At 40.6% G+C, this 17,899-nt stretch overlaps 5 protein-coding genes across 10 annotated transcripts; 2 read left to right on the top strand and 3 right to left on the bottom strand.

Moving 5' to 3' along the window:
* LOC129760495 (60S ribosomal protein L23) lies at positions 1 to 967 on the bottom strand. The gene is made up of 3 exons (XM_055758139.1): positions 884 to 967; positions 611 to 694; positions 1 to 472 (listed from the first exon to the last, which is right to left on the bottom strand). Exons 1-3 carry the CDS (start codon positions 894 to 896, stop codon positions 147 to 149), a joined length of 423 nt encoding a protein of 140 aa, XP_055614114.1. The 5' UTR covers positions 897 to 967; the 3' UTR covers positions 1 to 146.
* A 4,952-nt stretch (positions 968 to 5,919) lies between these two features.
* LOC129760489 (coatomer subunit alpha) lies at positions 5,920 to 10,257 on the top strand. Its single transcript, XM_055758130.1, has 4 exons — positions 5,920 to 6,212; positions 6,277 to 7,139; positions 7,217 to 8,316; positions 8,381 to 10,257. The coding sequence occupies exons 1-4, from the start codon at positions 6,133 to 6,135 to the stop codon at positions 10,019 to 10,021; spliced, it is 3,684 nt and encodes a 1,227-aa protein (XP_055614105.1). The 5' UTR covers positions 5,920 to 6,132; the 3' UTR covers positions 10,022 to 10,257.
* LOC129760490 (mediator of RNA polymerase II transcription subunit 16) lies at positions 10,058 to 14,911 on the bottom strand. 4 transcript variants are annotated; one of them, XR_008740352.1, is made up of 8 exons: positions 14,580 to 14,782; positions 13,900 to 14,519; positions 12,818 to 13,834; positions 12,572 to 12,759; positions 12,207 to 12,515; positions 11,913 to 12,142; positions 10,264 to 10,378; positions 10,058 to 10,164 (listed from the first exon to the last, which is right to left on the bottom strand). XR_008740352.1 is itself a non-coding variant. In XM_055758132.1 (8 exons), the coding sequence occupies exons 2-8, from the start codon at positions 14,642 to 14,644 to the stop codon at positions 10,345 to 10,347; spliced, it is 2,463 nt and encodes an 820-aa protein (XP_055614107.1). In that variant the 5' UTR covers positions 14,645 to 14,721; positions 14,790 to 14,911; the 3' UTR covers positions 10,058 to 10,344. The 4 variants fall into 4 exon arrangements, 3 of the variants coding, with proteins under 3 accessions (XP_055614107.1, XP_055614106.1, XP_055614108.1); XM_055758132.1 differs by adding an exon at positions 14,790 to 14,911 and having other exon boundaries at positions 10,058 to 10,378; positions 14,580 to 14,721; XM_055758131.1 differs by adding an exon at positions 14,790 to 14,807 and having other exon boundaries at positions 10,058 to 10,378; positions 14,580 to 14,739.
* Positions 10,590 to 11,881, top strand: LOC129760492 (1,5-anhydro-D-fructose reductase-like). The gene is made up of 3 exons (XM_055758134.1): positions 10,590 to 10,717; positions 10,781 to 11,610; positions 11,673 to 11,881. Exons 2-3 carry the CDS (start codon positions 10,870 to 10,872, stop codon positions 11,850 to 11,852), a joined length of 921 nt encoding a protein of 306 aa, XP_055614109.1. The 5' UTR covers positions 10,590 to 10,717; positions 10,781 to 10,869; the 3' UTR covers positions 11,853 to 11,881.
* A 1,398-nt stretch (positions 14,912 to 16,309) lies between the features above and the next one.
* LOC129760497 (uncharacterized) lies at positions 16,310 to 17,890 on the bottom strand. Of its 3 annotated transcripts, XM_055758142.1 has the most exons (3): positions 16,683 to 17,890; positions 16,546 to 16,622; positions 16,310 to 16,488 (listed from the first exon to the last, which is right to left on the bottom strand). In XM_055758142.1, exon 1 carries the CDS (start codon positions 17,818 to 17,820, stop codon positions 16,858 to 16,860), a length of 963 nt encoding a protein of 320 aa, XP_055614117.1. In that variant the 5' UTR covers positions 17,821 to 17,890; the 3' UTR covers positions 16,310 to 16,488; positions 16,546 to 16,622; positions 16,683 to 16,857. The 3 variants fall into 3 exon arrangements, with proteins under 3 accessions (XP_055614117.1, XP_055614116.1, XP_055614115.1); XM_055758141.1 differs by having other exon boundaries at positions 16,546 to 17,890; XM_055758140.1 differs by having other exon boundaries at positions 16,310 to 16,622.
* Between the last annotated feature and the right edge of the window lie 9 nt (positions 17,891 to 17,899).

Below are 17,899 nucleotides of genomic sequence, written 5' to 3'. Positions count from 1 at the left end.
TCAGTTTTTAACATTCGTTTTTCTCACTTCACTTTCCCTTTATTCCGATAAATTTTCTCCGATCTTGTGGGAGATCGTGCCAGAAGATATAAACAGACTGTTATATCCCATGTAAAATTCATACAACTGCCAGGTCAGGTCCGTCCTTACGCTATCGAGCCGGCGTTGGAAGCGATACGAGGCCACAGATCCGCACATTCCTTCGCGACAGGGCCGGTAATAGCAGATCCCTTCATTTCACCTTTGTTGTTCACTATCACCCCCGCATTGTCCTCGAAGTAGAGGAACACCCCGTCTCGCCTGCGGAACGGTTTCCTCTGCCGGATAACCACCGCTGGCATAACTTTTTTACGCAGCTCCGGTTTACCCTTCTTGACGGTGGCCACAAACATATCACCGACTCCTGCGGCAGGAAGTCGGTTCAAACGACCACGGATTCCATGGACGGCGATAACGTATAGGTTCTTGGCACCTTTAAATATCGAAAGAGAATGATGATCAGTTGAATACTCGTGTTAAGTGTTTATACACTACATCGACTGCATCACAGAGCTATCGATCAAAACAAAGATCGGTAACCCTCATTTTAATATTCTGGGAACCAGCTTACCTGTGTTATCAGCGCAGTTGATGACGGCGCCAACTGGCAGACCCAGTGAGATGCGGAATTTTCCTCCCGCGGATCCTCCTCGTCCTTTAAAATGAAAAAAATAACACCATCAGTGAACAACGCTCAAGGTTTGCTTACTTCCCATGTCTAACGGGAATAACATTTTATCGACGAATTTTCACGGATTGCTTTCAGTTTTCCGGGCAAAAACTGTCACCCAGCCCAGTCGCACTCAAATATCACATTTGGAACCGAAAATCACCAAAAACTCACCTCTTTTAGACATTGTTTAGCGCTCCGCAAAGTGTAATGTGTGCTCGACACAGCTAAGGATGCCGGAAAAAGAACGAACGACATCGGTTGTCACAAATTTGACAGCGGCAGCACTTCCGTTTTCGGTTTCAAATTTGACAAGTTGTCAGAAAATTTAGAACGGCGGATTTATTTTCAAGCCAAATTGCAAGCCCAGTGGGGACGTGCAAATAGGGTGACTATCCAGAGCACCGCCTCGATAAATGATTCGAACTCTTCGAAGTATAGTTTTATAGTTCTTTTTCTCAAAACATAAAAATCAACATGAGATGAACACTACCACAGAAATTAATTTTGTGGCCCATAATTTTGAAAAATAGTATGTGATATATTTAAAACGAAAATGGAAACAGATAATGATAATTCTCGCGTGAGCTTTCATTACGTCGAATGAAACAAAATTTGAAAAACTGAGATATTCACTAAAAAAGCTTCATTATAACACCATCTACCTATATGATTGATAACACAATCAATTTAAACCCTTTTAATGTATAAAATTTAAGACTTTCAAAATGACGAATGAAACAAAACCTTGCTTGCCCATTTCAATGTTGCTTACGTCCCTTCTTCCAAACGGCGAATGTGCAGAGGAAGAAAAACCTAGCACATTCGCTATGGATTCCATGAGCAAACAGTGTATACAGGAAGAGGTAATCAGAATATCAACCTGGCTATATTATTTCAGATTCTTGTTTTCAGGCGTTCTTGAATCGATACTCAAGGCTTTCGAACGCTGTACAATAATGCAGCAAGGAAAAGAAACCGAACAGCAGAAGTAGCAGCAAACCTAACAACTAACAGCAGCAGGCTGGTCGGCAGCAGCCTGCTGCTGTTAGCCACTCAATCACCCGATTCATTGAAAATTTACCGGTAATTGCCTCAGAAACATTTGGGCGTAAGTGCAAGTTGAACGAATCAAAGGACGAATGAGACAAATTTCCCCTCCAGCTGATCAGCAACAGAAAGCTGATCAGCAGCAGCGAGTTGGTTTGATCGATGTCGCACCCGATTCACACATTTCATTATGCATTTACTCACCAATTTACCGCTACACCACTTATTACAGCCTCTACGCCGAGAAAATTGAAAATTTTCCATAGTATTTACATCAGAAACATTTGGGCGTATGTGCAAGTTGAACGAATCAAAGGACGAAAGAAAAGAGACGAATAAAACAAATTTCCCCTCCAAACGACGAATGTGTTCAGACGTATGAACGATTTATGTTTGAATATGTCGTATGTTCCTATATGATAAAAAAAAAGCTCTAAAAATTGCAAAAAAATAAATTCATCATGTGGAATATCTGACACAATTAGTTTCCATGAATATTGCGTATTTTTTGAAGGGTTATCGGCGAAGGAATAAAAATAGGATTTGAAAAACACTCTTCAAATTTCAGAAGCGTTTTTCTCGGTTCAGTGTTTCTGTTTCATTCGACGTAATGAAAGCTCACGCGAGAATTATAATTCTCGCGTGAGCTTTCATTACGTCGAATGAAACAAAATTTGAAAAACTGAGATATTCACTAAAAAAGCTTCATTATAACATTATCTACCTATATGATTGATGAAACAATCAATTTAAACCCTTTTAATGCATAAAATTTAAGACTTTCAAAATGACGAATGAAACAAAACCGTGCTTGCCCATTTGAATGTTGCTTACGTCCCTTCTTCCAAACGGCGAATGTGCAGAGGAAGAAAAACCTAGCACATTCGCTATGGATTCCATGAGCAAACAGTGTATACAGGTAGAGGTAATCAGAATATCAATCTGGCAATATTATTTCAGATTCTTGTTTTCAGGCGTTCTTAAATCGATAATCCAGGCTTTCGAACGCTGTACAATAATGCAGCAAGGAAAAGAAACCGAACAGCAGCAAACCTAACAACTAACAGCAGCAGGCTGATCGGCAGCAGCCTGCTGCTGTTAGTCACCCAATCACCCGATTCACAATTTTATTACGCATTCACTAATAAATTTAACGCTACACTCGATAACTCACTAAGTTAACATTCACTATGCCAAAAAAATTTGAAAATTTACCGGTAATTGCCTTAGAAACATTTGGGCGTAAGTGCAAGTTGAACGAATCAAAGGACGAATGAGACAAATTTCCCCTCCAGCTGATAGGCAACAGAAAGCTGATCAGCAGCAGCGAGTTGGTTTGATCGATGTCGCACCCGATTCACACATTTCATTATGCATTTACTCACCAATTTACCGCTACACCACTTATTAAACAGCCACTACGCCGAGAAAATTGAAAATTTTCCATAGTATTTTCATCAGAAACATTTGGGCGTATGTGCAAGTTGAACGAATCAAAGGACGAAAGAAAAGAGACGAATGAAACAAATTTCCCCTCCAAACGACGAATGTGTTCAGACGTATGAATGATTTATGTTTGAATATGTCGTATGTTCCTATTATGATTAAAAAATAGCTCTGAAAATTGCAAAAAATTAAATTCATAATGTGGAATATCTGACACAATTAGTTTCCATGAATGTTGCGTATTTTTGGAAGGGTTATCGGCGAAGGAATAAAATAGGATTTGAAAAACACTCTTCAAATTTCAGAAGCGTTTTTCTCGGTTCGATGTTTCTGTTTCATTCGACGTAATGAAAGCTCACGCGAGAATTAGAACACACGTGTCAAAATCGAAAAGTTATCTTAGTTATAATTTCTAATATTCTCGACTCGACTAACTGGTTCAACATAATGTTTACATTTGTAGCTCAAATAATACAAATTTATCAAAACCGAAAAAAATTTGAATTTTTTTTTGTCATTTGCAAGTTGCAATACTATTTTCAATTGCAAGAAATCGAATAATTGGATTATTTAGTTATGAAAATTATTAAAAAAAAATAAGAATAATACAAAATACTATAAAATTCCAGACTTTCACAGTTAAATGTTTGAATTTTAATTGCTAGATTTTGGATTATTTCATGGAAACTTGTTGTGCAGCACTTGGACAGCGGAAAGGAGAGACCTTTACTACTTGCTCGTAGAACTTCTTGGATGCTTTATTTTAAATAATTCGCTACCTTAAATTAAAGAGACTAGTAAAAAAAGAGGCACCATCGTATCCCTTTTAAATAATGAGCTTGAAACCCTGCTGCCTTCAAGACTGTTTGGTTTTGCTCGGTTGGAATGACACAATAATCCAATCGTGACATTTCGTTTCTTTGTTTACTATAGGCTCGTTATCTAAATACTAAACCATTTGCATGGCTACAATTATTAATTGTTTATTCATTATAAACAAACATCAGGCGTGCGTTGCTATATTCATCTCATAGGTTGCTTCGATGAAACGAATCTCAATAAAATTTCCATAAAAAACTTTAAGCTTTATTTATTTTCTGCTTCGGATTTTTCGGAAAAATCGAAAGGTGGAAGGGAAGAAGATGACAAAAGATTAAATTGATATAGAAATTGGCTAGAATACACGAAAATAATGATAAAAAGTTCACATTTCCATAGATGATGGGAAGTTTTTAAGATACGAGAATAGGAAAATTCACGCCATATTCCTCGAAAAGATACGCTATATAACAACTTTATCAAAACGTTGCTTTTCCATCACCTTTTTCTGGGTCCCCTCACATTGCTCGATAGTAGGATAGAGGGCAGATTCCCTTGCAAAGGTGGGTGCGATGGAAGGCAACATTTACCAGCGTGAAATTTTATTCAACTAATTCTACTTCTTGGCTCGGAAAAACTCTCTTGTCAACTGGCAGCGCAGATGGGACGAGGGTGAGTTGGGTCGGTGGCTCCATTTGATTAACCCAAAGGAAAGCCTAAAACCCCGTTCTAACAAATTGGACCTGAGTCGAGATTTTATTCATATATTTTCTCGTCTCATGTCCAATCATTATTCCTTGAATGCGGTACTCTATCGTATAAACTTAGCTGGCAGCAATTTATGCGGTTTCGGCCTACGTTACCATGACATCGGGCATATTGTTTGGTCGTGTGATGACCACCTTGTCGCCAGAGCGAACTTCATAGATTCCCTTCGGGCCCGAGATAAACCACCCAACGTTCCAGTTAGGGATGTGCTAGCTGTGATGGACTTGGACTATATGTTTGAAATATACCTTTTCCTTAAAACTATGAATCTCCGTCTATAATTCTTTTTATTTTCACATTTTTCTATCTATCCTCTTTTTACTTTAAAAACTGAACTAGATATAAGCACACAATTGTAATCAAACAAAACGAGTTTGGCTTCTTAAAGCTTGAAGGTATAAGCCGTTTCAAATAAAGAATTTACAAAAAAAAAAAAATAAAAAAACAGTTATGAGAAATTTAGCGAAAAGCAATTTTTCTAACTAAAAAAAAATCTGAGTTAAAAATACGTATTCGATACGCACAAGAGCTGAATGCATTTTAAATACTTTGGTGAACATTTTTATTTTTTTTGCAGAATTTTGAAATCAGTAGTTCTTCTAGAAAACTAATGTTTAAAAAAATCCATACATTTCTGTGACATTTCTATAACTAAATTTTGGTTGGCCTATGCAAGCAACGGAGTAATATAGTCCTATTTGCCGCTGATAGTGTTGGTGGTATTGTGCAGGTTGTTCCACCAACACTTTTCAGTTTTGGGACAATCAACCTCAAAAACGACCATGTGCCTGCCCGTTTTTTGTACCGAGAGTTTTTGAGGTTAATTGTCCCGTCTTATATATACACGCTCAGCTAGTGTGCGTAAGAAATGTCAAAAACAACTCTATACCTATGGATCTATATGCTATCCTGTATATCCAGAATGACCGCATGCATACCCCGTTTACTCGATTTGTTTACATTTGGCAGTTACAACCTTATGAAATATTACGCTAGATTTTTCTCTCTGAATAAATGTCATGCGTGAGAATTCCAAACGTTTGCTTCATAGCCCACTGGGCTATCATCGCCTCATTTCCTGTTTCACTCACTCGCACTGACGAAACGGCGATGACGATTCGCGGAGATGACAGAATTTGTTAGACGTGTCAACAGTGGATAGGGGAGTGTGGTAAAAGTGGAGAAAGAGCAAAAATTGTATCATCCATTTTGCAAAGTAGCCGAAAATTTACCGAAATTACATTAAATCGGCTTTAATTCGGGCAAGGAAGCCAAGAATATAACGAACTTCAGTCTCGGTAGCAAATTTAAAGCGAGAAATCTAACTTTTAGTGCGCGATATGCTGACAAACTTCGAAACGAAATCGGCCAGGGTGAAGGGCCTGTCGTTCCACCCAAAAAGACCATGGATACTTGCAAGGTTTTACTAATTTAAGCAAATTTGATAGAAAAATTTCTAAAATTATTGTTTTTATGCATTTTAGCTTGCACAGCGGAGTAATCCAGCTTTGGGACTATCGCATCAGTACACTGATCGAGAAGTTTGACGAACATGACGGACCGGTCCGTGGAATCTCTTTCCACAGCCAGCAACCATTGTTCGTTTCCGGAGGAGACGATTTTAAAATCAAAGTTTGGAACTACAAACAACGTCGGTGTATTTTCACCCTTCTCGGACATTTGGATTATGTCCGTACAACAGTATTTCACCATGAGTATCCGTGGATTTTGAGCGCCTCTGACGATCAGACGATCCGGATTTGGAACTGGCAATCGCGGTCCTGCATATGTGTGCTCACTGGACACAATCACTATGTGATGTGTGCCCAATTCCACCCTACGGACGATATCATAGTGTCGGCTTCGTTGGATCAAACCGTACGCATCTGGGATATCTCCGGTTTGCGTAAAAAGAACGTTGCCCCAGGACCGTCCGGATTGGATGATCATATGAAGAATCCGACCGCGACGGATCTGTTTGGTCAGGCGGATGCCGTGGTCAAACATGTGCTGGAAGGGCATGATCGCGGTGTAAACTGGGCCAGTTTTCATCCGACTCTGCCGTTGATTGTTTCCGGTGCTGACGATCGGCAGATTAAGCTGTGGCGCATGAACGAGTACAAGGCCTGGGAGGTGGATACCTGCCGGGGCCATTACAACAACGTTTCATGCGTGTTGTTTCACCCGAGGGCCGAATTGATCGTGTCCAACAGTGAAGATAAGAGCATCCGCGTTTGGGACATGACCAAGCGGCAATGCATCCACACATTCCGTAGGGAGCATGAGCGCTTCTGGATTATGGCGGCGCATCCTAATTTGAACCTGTTTGCCGCCGGGCACGATTCAGGTACGTTGTTTTATTGAACACTTATATTTTATTGAGCACTTATGAAACAAAACTCATTCTAATGTTTATTTCTTCAGGAATGATTGTGTTCAAGTTGGAACGAGAGCGACCAGCTTATGCTGTTTACGGCAACTGTCTGTACTACGTCAAGGAGCGATTCTTGCGAGAGTTGGATTTCAACACAACTACCGATTCCGTCGTTATGACCATTCGTGGTGGTGGCAAAACACCCGTCTACAGCATGTCCTACAATCCGGCTCTGAATGCGGTACTCCTTTGTACCAGAACATCCAATTTGGAGAACAGCACCTACGATCTGTACGGAATCCCACAGAAGGATAGCGGTTCACAGAATACCGAAACCGATTCGAAGCGTTCCTCCGGCATCACTGCCGTTTGGGTCGCTCGTAATCGGTTTGCCGTGTTGGATCGATCGAACCAACTTGTCATCAAAAACTTCAAGAATGAAGTTACCAAAAAGATCCAGACACCGGTATGTGACGAGATTTTCTATGCCGGTACGGGAATGTTGCTGTTGCGAGAACCCGAACACGTTACACTTTTCGATGTTCAACAGCTGCGCACTTTGGCTCAGGTCAAAATCACCAAGTGCAAGTATGTGGTGTGGTCCGCCGATATGAGTCACGTAGCCCTTTTGGCTAAACATACTCTCAATATCTGCAACCGCCGGTTAGATTTGTTGTGCTCGATCCATGAAAGTGCACGTATCAAGAGTGGCGCCTGGGATGATTCGGGGGTGTTCATCTACACGACATCTAACCACATCAAGTACGCGATAATCAATGGAGATCATGGCATTATCCGTACTCTGGATTTACCTATTTATATTACCCGGGTTAAGAACAGCCAGGTGTTCTGTTTGGATCGGGAATGTCGCACCAGAGTTTTGAACATCGATACTACCGAGTACAAGTTCAAATTGGCTCTCATCAATCGGAAATATGAGGAAGTTTTGCACATGGTTCGCAATGCTCGTTTGGTGGGACAAAGCATCATCGCCTATTTGCAGCAGAAGGGATACCCGGAGGTGGCCCTGCACTTTGTCAAGGATGAGAAAACTCGCTTCGGACTAGCGTTGGAATGTGGAAACATCGAAGTCGCACTGGAGGCCGCCAAAGCTCTCGATGACAAACAATGTTGGGAAAGGTTGGCTCAGGTAAAAGTTTTGCTATCAAAGAAAAAATGTGCATAAATTTTATTATTGTTTCTTTTTTTTAAAGATCGCCCTTATGCAAGGAAACCATCAAGTAGTTGAAATGTGCTATCAGCGCACCAAAAACTTCGATAAACTGTCTTTCTTGTATTTGATAACCGGAAATTTGGAAAAACTTAAGAAAATGAACAAGATTGCAGAAATCAGAAAAGACGTTTCGGCTCAGTACCAGGGAGCTTTGCTGTTGGGTGATGTTAAAGAAAGAGTTTCGATCCTTAAAAATTGCAATCAAACTTCGTTGGCATATTTGACTGCAAAAACTCACGGTTTGGAAGAAGACGCTGATCAGCTTGCCGAAACCATCACCTCTAGTGGTAAGGATTTGCCAGAAGCAAATCCAAACGCTACCTTCTTGCGTCCTCCGGTTCCAATACAGCAAGCCGAAAGTAACTGGCCACTGTTGACCGTTTCCAAGGGTTTCTTCGAAGGAACAATGATGTCTCGTGGGGCTGCTACCGTTCATCAGGCGCTGGCCGCAACTGAAACTGTGACCGAAGCTGCCGAAGAAGATGGTTGGGGCGATGACGATGATTTGAGAGACGAAGATAAGTTTGAGGATGCTAAGGAAGGTGACGATGTTCGGGCTGAGGGTGGTGAAGGCGCCGGTTGGGATGTTGGCGATGATGATCTGGAACTACCGGAGGAGCTTATGTCCAAAATATCTGCCAATACCGGTACGGATAAGGGCTTCTATGCGGTACCCCCGAAAGGATTGCCACCTTCACATTTCTGGACCATCAACTCCCAACTTGCTGCGGATCACGTACGAGCTGGTTCGTTCGAATCTGCTGTGCGATTGCTACACGATCAAATAGGAGTTGTCAATTTCGCTCCTTATAAAGAACTTTTCCTGGAAGCCCATCTTGGATCCAAAACATCGTACACGTGTTTACCTAACATTGGACCGTTAGCGGCTCATCCGCACCGTAATTGGAAAGAAATGAACATTAAAAATGGTCATCCAACGCTAGCATTCAAACTGAATGATCTAGTTCAAAATCTGCAATCCTGCTACCAACTTACAACAACTGGCAAATTTACCGAGGCCATCGATAAGCTACAGAATATTATGCTGTGCATCCCTCTTCTGGTAGTAGAATCTCGCCAAGAAATCGCAGAAGCCCAACAGTTGCTCACAATTTGCCGCGAATACGTGGTAGGTTTGCAAATGGAAAGCGTCCGCAAGGGTCTGCCAAAAAATACACTCGATGAACAGAAGCGGATTTGCGAACTGGCAGCGTATTTCACACACGTCAATCTCCAGCCGGTTCATCAAATCTTGACTCTCCGAACAGCGCTCAACCTTTTCTTCAAGTTAAAAAACTACAAGACGGCTGCTTCCTTCGCCAGACGGCTGTTAGAACTTGGCCCCCGGCCAGAGGTTGCCCAACAAGCCCGCAAAATCTTGCAAGCCTGCGAAATGAACGAAGCTGACGAACAGACGTTGCAATACGATGAACATAATCCATTTACGTTGTGCGCTGTCACCTATAGACCCATTTACCGAGGTAAACCCGAAGAAAAGTGCTCATTCTGTTCAGCATCTTACCAGCCTGCGTACAAGGGAGTTACCTGTGTTGTTTGTAGAGTGGCCGAAATTGGAAAAGATGTCATTGGTTTGAGGATCAGTGCATCGCAATTCAAGTAAACGGCTTTCTTTTTTCGTCTAAGTGATAAAATCAAGTTTGAACTGGGGGCATTTTTACGATACAGAAATATTATAAAATTAATATATTATTGATTTACGATAACCTCTATACAGGACACACACTTATTCCAATTCGTATTCAACTGTGAAGCGCAGCGTAAAATGAAGTGAAAATATAAAAAAAAAAAAAGATTATGAATAAACTTTCCTGGTAGTTATTCACGTTGCTCGAGTAAGCATACATCAGTTATTTTTGCCGTTAAAAAGTGATATCTCACCAGTTCTGTCCCTTTAAGTTATAGTAATTTTTCGGATTGCGGTGCTTAAGACACCTCCAATCGCCAGAACCCGTTGCATCTGCAATGAAATATGAATATTGACGTTTAACCTTTTTTTTTAAATTGTATGCGCATAATGCTGAATACATTAATATAAAATCAGCTAGATTTTTTTACCGCAGCAATAAACGAGAATAATTCGAAATCTTCACAAGTCCTATATGTATTTTTACCCATTTTCAAAACACATCTAGATGTCAGCACTGCGGCGGTCTACGATCTTGATTACTTTTCTAACTGCAGTCAGTAACATAAACGTTTTTGTTGTTTCAATTCGGTTTTTCTCTGCAGTATTAAATTTTCACCTTTTGTAAAATCAGTACCTAAATGTATGATTGGTTTCAAAATTTGAAATTAGGTAGGTATTCGAATCAATTCAAGATGTAAATTGAAATTCTTAATTTTATTTCATAACCCCCAGCCCAGATAACAGAAACAGCATCAAAAGTTGTGTAAGTAAACAAATTGCTTGAAGTAATTCATTTTTTTATCACTGGTTACTGTCCCAAAATGGCCAACTCGGCGAATAATAAATTTCCTAAAATCGGTCTCGGGACCTACAAAATTGCCGGAGACACTGGAGTGATTATTATCAAGCAAGCAATCCAGCTCGGTTACCGAATGTTTGATACAGCGTTTGTCTATGAAAACGAGCATATCATAGGTCAAGCCATTCGAGAAGCGATTAGTGAGGGAACAGTCAGTCGCGAAGAGCTGACTGTAATCTCCAAATTGGGGCCCTGTCACCACCATCCGGATCGTGTCGAGCAGGGATGTAGGCTATCTTTGCTGCGATTGGGATTGGACTACATTGACCTTTATCTGTTGCACACTCCAGTAGCTTTGAAGTATCGGAGCGATGACGAGCTAAAACCGCTGGATTCCGATGGAAAAGTAGAGTTGGATGATGAATTGAGCCCATTGGACACTTGGTTGGCTTTGGAAAAATGTGTGCAGAAAGGTTTGGTCCGAATGATAGGAGTCTCCAACTTCAATCGGTCACAATTGGAACAGATATTAAACGGAGGGAATATCCGTCCGACCGTAAACCAAGTGGAATGTTCGTTGAAATTTCATCAAAAAGAGCTGCGAGATTATTGTTCAAATGAAGGAATAAAATGTATGGCCTTCACGCCTCTGGGTAAGCCGAAAGCCAACGAAATGGAGAACTCATTCTTGAATTTGGATGAGTTGCAAGTTATTGCTAAAAAATATGGAAAAACTAGTGCACAAATTGCTTTGCGATATTTGGTATGTTCTTCAGCTTTGTATGTACATCCTAATTGTAAAATAATGAATTTATTATTTTTCAGGTTGACTTAAATGTCATCCCGATTCCCAAATCTACCAACGAAGCAAGATTGAAGCAAAACTTGGAAGCTTTAAATTTCGAATTGCAAAAAGAAGACATGCATAAATTGGATCATCTAGTGGAGCAAAAAAGATTGATGACTTTAAACTGGCTAACACATTCCAAACACTATCCGTTCTAAAATGTTTCGAAATAAAAATTCTCCTTAAAAAACGATAAAATATGAATGTTTTTAACTCACCGACATTTGTCTATCCAACGTTGTTCCCACGCTTTCATGGCGGCCGTTTTGGCCACACTTACTACACTGCTGCACGATCCGCATCGGGTACAGCGACGCAGGGAGGGTGGTCTTCGGCCGAGCTGCAGATACATTACCGAATCAATTACGTTGTCATTCGAGAGGCCACCCTCCACAATCGGAACCTCGGGACAGAACTTAAGGGATTCATTTTCTACTCCATATTCGCACTGTAAACAATGAAAGCTTTATATTGATGCTTAAAAAAGGTTTCGAAACTATCAGGTAACTTACCATTACTGGAAGGTTAACGTGTGGCAGAAGCGGGGAAGCAATCATGGTTCGAGATGGTACGAATTGTAGCTGGGGAATTAGAACTTGATTGGGTAGCAGACAGCACTCGTCCAGCAGCAGGTCGTCCGGTTCGTTGGGATTGAGCGAAAGTTTAGTTAACAGTCTGAACAATGTCAACAGGATGTCCAGGTTATCTGCCGAACGAGAAAAAACCGGAAGGCATTGCGGATTGAGCAGTCCCCAGATGCGAATCATAACGAGAAGTTCTCGAATGCTGTTTAGAGCGATGATATCTTTGCTGATGTCGTACTGAAAAAGGGTAAAAATTATTCATCTAAATATGATTAAATTAAAGATAAACTTACGCCTTGAGATTTGTTTGACATGAATGATCGGTTTTCCGGTAGCTTGGCCAGTATGTTCAATGCTAGATCAGCTACCCACTGAATGAGCTGCTGTAAACTTTGCAGTGTTGGTCGTTCCACGGTGAAATCTTTGGCTTCCAGATTTAGGAGAACTTTATCAACATCGGGAACCGATTCCGAAAGAACCACTTAAAAAAAATTGTTGAGCATATTAAACAGAATATTTTATTTTTCAAAGCGACTCACTTGCCAAATTCTCCGCAGGACCCTTGTCATGAGAGGTAAGATCTGAAGGACGGAGCAAGCTTTTGAAGGCTACCAGTATCGAGTGCAAAATTAAGAGATTTGATAAATCATGAGCTTTTTGTTGACCCGGTATTGACAGTCGATATAAAGCGATCTTCATTGTGAGAAAGTTGACGTAATAGTACTGCTGCACATTCGATGGTTGCCGATGGAAATTTTCCGTCAACCGCTCCAGTATGTTTTCCAAAATTTGAGTCTTCAGCGTGAGCAAAATATCTAGACAATCTAATCCAGTTACCAGGCAATATTCTAGCAGATTAACTGTCTGAACAATCAATGCAGGGGTTCCAAGTTGATCCTGACACATAAATGAACAACGGTAAACGTAAAGCTGCCCGAAAGTGTCCAGTGCCACGAAAAGATGTCCCAAATAGGAAACCACGATGGCTCCAATTTTCACTCCTAGTCGAATCTGTTTATTCGAATGATCATTTGGATCCCGGATTGAAACAATGTTCGTGCAAGCAATCCGTTTGAACATTTCCTTTTGCAAACAGTGAACGCTATTGTCGCTCATGGACAAGTATACAAATGAATTGTTAAGGAAATTCAATCGAGTCGTCGCTATTTTAACCACTTTCGTATTGTAACGATACTGGTTTTTACTAACCCAAAGTAATGTTTTGAAAGGTTCACTTTTAGTACCCTGGAACAGTTTATGGATGGGAGTGGTTTCCTCGGTCAGTTCCCAGTGCTCCACGAATGAACCTCCACCAGAGTGATTGGAAGCCACGATCAAAGAATCGGGATCTTCATCGAATGCCCAGCGAACGTGAGCAACCCGTAGCTCTTTTAGATCTTTTCCGAATCCTTCGGATACGAAAAAGCTAGGCAGTGCCGAGCTATTAATTTCTAGGCTTTCGTCAATCTTTTTCACCGTTACACGGAAACACAGAACCATGCTAGAATTAGCTGACCGGGTGTCTCCATTACCTACGGCTATCATAAAATGGCCGGCTGAAAATAAAAAATATATTGGTAAGAATATAAAATCTTCATGCATTCCAAACTCAAAAAAAAACCTTTCGAGTAGCAAATGTCGGCAGATGTGTAAAAATTCCTCGTCACCCCCAAGCTTTCCGTTACCGGGGTAAGCTTCATGGGTTCCTGAAGCTTCTGAATATTGGCATTCGACTCCGAAGGAATGATAAATGCTCCCAACATTCCGGTTGCCGTCACAATCAAAACTCCTTCAACCGGAACGCCGCCAAACTGGCGTACGCTGGAAACAAATTTCGATTTCTGGAACTTTTCCAAATATAAAAACTGGTCCTTTTTCTCTGTCTGCAAACTCATTTTCCGCCCATTGTGGAAGAATACTGCCGCTAAAATATTTTCTCCCGGAAAACGTACACTGTACACCGGCTTCCATTCCGACAGAAGATGGTCCTTCTGGGCATAGATTTGCACGTTTCCGTTTCTATCGCCCACAAGCAGAAAACGACCTTGGACATCCCATTGGAGAACAGTAACCGGGTACTTATTGGATGCCACCTTGTAGGGGAACCAGGGCGTGTTCAGATCTGCCACGTAGATATGGAAGCCCCAACCCTGAATCGGAGAAGGTTCCGTGAGTTCGTTGTTCGTAGTAAAAGCCAACACATTGCAGGTGGAAGTCGTACAGAACAGTTCAAAGTTTTGCCTGAAAACAGAAAAACATTTTAAGAAGCTTCAGGGAAAATAATATTTTTGCTGGACTTACTGTGTTTCGGTGAAGGAGGAAATTCCTGAGTGGGCTCTCCGATGAGTGGTATACAAAAGATCCATTATTGCTTTTCAATTACATTCAGTGGTGGCTTGAATGAATGTTGTAATCCTCGTAAGTTTTTTAAGCACTAATTATCCTGTTTGAGGGAAAAAGACTGTTAAGACTGATGAAAAAACGCGAAAAATGAAGCCTTCGAAAATTTACCTGCGTCCGACCGAAATATCAACAGAAAACACGAAGGAAATTCTCTCACTTTTCCGATTTTTTTTTATAGAGAGAAGAGAGCCAAACGATTTGAAGCGTTTGTTCATGCCGGCAGAAATTTTGGGAAATTGTAAACAATGCATGGGCGTCTTATTTTTTTTTTTAAATCAAAACTTGTTTTTGAATTAAAATTTCTAAATGAAATTCTTTAAACATTATTACGCAATTTAATTTTCAAAAATACTTCAAAATTTCAAACTATTTTCCATAAAAAATTAAAAAAAAAATCATGAATATTTTATTTAAGCCAGAAATAATGAAATTATAAAAACCCGCATATACAGTGACTAGTCACTGTATAATACTGATTTATGCGGGTAAAAAGGAATTTTATCAAAATATTCCTATTATACTTATTTTTTTCATTTGAATTCACGAATAGTTAATGTTAATGTGTCTGAATAAACAAACAGTTTGACAGCACCTAGTGGTGCACCAGTGCAACACTCGGCATAAACAAATACGGTATAATTTTCCCAGCAAAATTAATTAGACCGTTTGGCCTTTTCGTAATCATTATCTTTATTATTTTCAGACGCGAATGCCGGAAGGATGATAAATGCGTCGTAAATAATAAAAAAAAAAAATTATCGGATCGGATTTTGTTTTTGCTTTTTTTTTCGATCTTCAGATAACATTTAGTGTTTATTTTTAGGTATGTTTTTTCTCTTAAATTAGAAATGGCATATTGATACGAGCTTTTAAATAAAAGGGATTTTACCTTTTCTCCGAAATTTCAGATAAAATTACAATTTATGCGAGTATGAAAACTCAAATTGGTCAAATACTTCTGAGTGTGTAACCTCTTTTTGACGTTTCTTTAAACTGACTTTTAAATCGTTTTCAAATGTTAGTCCTCGAAGTTGCTTGTCGAAATTTGCAACCAGTTTGCTTTTGTTCGTGAACATCAGCATAAAACTCGTCGTTTTCACCTTTATTTCGTGAATTTAGAAATAAATTTCCCTAAAATACCACCACTTGTCGAGTGCGTCATCATTTTTATGTCCATTCATACCTTGGTTGCAGTGTATCGTTTGGATGAAAAGCTTTTTCTGCAACAATATGTTGACGGATCAATAAATTGGATGTTTCCATAGCTGGTGCTTGTGGGGGCGTATCAATTCGGCAGTTCTGTTGCGAAGATCCATCAGATCATTTTGGGGGCGTAGCGCCAGTCGGGTAAGTTTGGGGAAATGTTAAGACATTTTTATTTCAATACATTTAGTTCCCCTTTGGATTGATTATGTGGTTGAAATGTTATGATCACTGTTTGTGATAAGACAATGCATCCATGGATTGGAAAAGAAATTCGCGATAAGGTTCTTATGTTTGTTTTGAAAATGATTTACATAAACAAACTGTTGCGTGAGCGACAGACAGAGGAATTGAATTTTCCGATTTGTTAAAACGACCTTTATTTGACAATATCTTGTTTTATTCGGTGGCGTTAATAAATTCCTTCAGAGAAAATTACAAAGAAAATTCCTACGTTAATTGCCACATAGTTCATGATTTCGTTTGGTTCGAATCGTTTTTATAGTTAAGTGAAATAAATGACTTACGTTTAGTTCCCTTCTGCCTAATCTGTGCTCGCAACTTTGGTAGCACGTGTTTCGTATGCTTTCGTGCAGCACGTGAGCTGGGAAGATTAGTTTAGGTTAGGTTACAATTTATCTATGCTACTGTATAAATTTACCTGATTGGTAGTACATATAATTATTATGGTCTAACGAATGTTTCTACCACTCACAACTGCTTGTAGCTACTATCTTACTAAATTAGGAAAAATTAGGATTTACAAACAATATTTGCTTAAACGTTTCACAATTTTACCTCGGCACACAATTCACTCGCACACTTGCTCTGCTTATGATTTTTCGTTAGTAAAGACCTGCGGTTACTTTGATCACATTTCGTGATTCAAAATTCTGATTGACGGCAAGTGGCAAAGTGGCTATTAGTGAAAGGTGCTTCACTCCGGACGGTTGTGACACTCCCCCTCGGTACGTCACTGTCCCTGTGGCTTACCTCCTGTTGCACCGACATCTAACACGGCAACCTTGGTAGCAGGTCTCTCTAGAAGCCCCTTTAATGTCTGAATAGTAACACGACGAACCTGACCATCATGCGCCGGAACAGCTTTGATCACACGTCCTCTTGGCCAGCAATTCCTTGGCAGGTTATTGTCGACGACCATCACCAAGTCTCCTTCCTGAATGGGCTTCACGGGTTGAAACCACTTGGTCCTTCGCGTCAGCGTGGGCAGATATTCATTTACCCACTTCTTCCAGAAAAGATCAGCGTATTGTTGTGCCATCGTCCACGATCGTTTCAGAGTAATCGGTGTATTGTCGAAAACGATCGGGGGCTTACTACCATTCGAAGAACCCAACAAAAAATGGTTAGGTGTTAAGGGGGGCTCATTGTCGTTGTCTATCGGTATGTCTGTCAATGGTCTTGAGTTCAATATCATTTCAATTTCCATCAGCATGGATCGTAAAATTTCGTCTGAAGGTAAACGCGGGGGGTCGAAGTCGTTCATGGTCTTCTTGACTGACTGAATTAAACGCTCCCAACAGCCACCGAAATGTGGGGCAGCCGGAGGATTGAACGTCCACTTAGTATCTGGGCTGACGAATTCTACTTTCAGACGTTCTTCGTCGATCTTCGCCAGTGCTTCACGTAGCTCCCTCGATGCTCCGATGAAGTTGGTTCCCCGGTCACTGATGATCTCCAAAGGTGGACCTCTTCTTGCGATGAAATTACGTAGAGCTAAGATGCAAGAATCCGTAGACAGGGAATGTGCGATCTCGATATGTATGCCTCTGGTGGTCATGCAGGTGAAAAGAACTCCCCATCGTTTCTCGGTACGCCTGCCAACTAGCACGGTCATTGGTCCAAAATAGTCTATTCCGGTGTACGAGAAGGGTCGCTGGTAGGCTGCCAGTCGGGCTGGTGGAAGATTACCCATAGCTGGAGGCCTTGGACTAGCCTGGCGGATTTTACACCTTAGACAGTTCCTTCTAACACGATCAAGTTCGGAGCGGAGG

Source organism: Uranotaenia lowii, unplaced genomic scaffold (assembly GCF_029784155.1).
Source record: "Uranotaenia lowii strain MFRU-FL unplaced genomic scaffold, ASM2978415v1 HiC_scaffold_629, whole genome shotgun sequence".
Taxonomy (NCBI): Eukaryota; Metazoa; Arthropoda; class Insecta; order Diptera; family Culicidae; genus Uranotaenia; species Uranotaenia lowii.
Note: the sequence above shows the minus strand (reverse complement) of the source record. Positions and strands in the feature narration are given on the sequence as shown.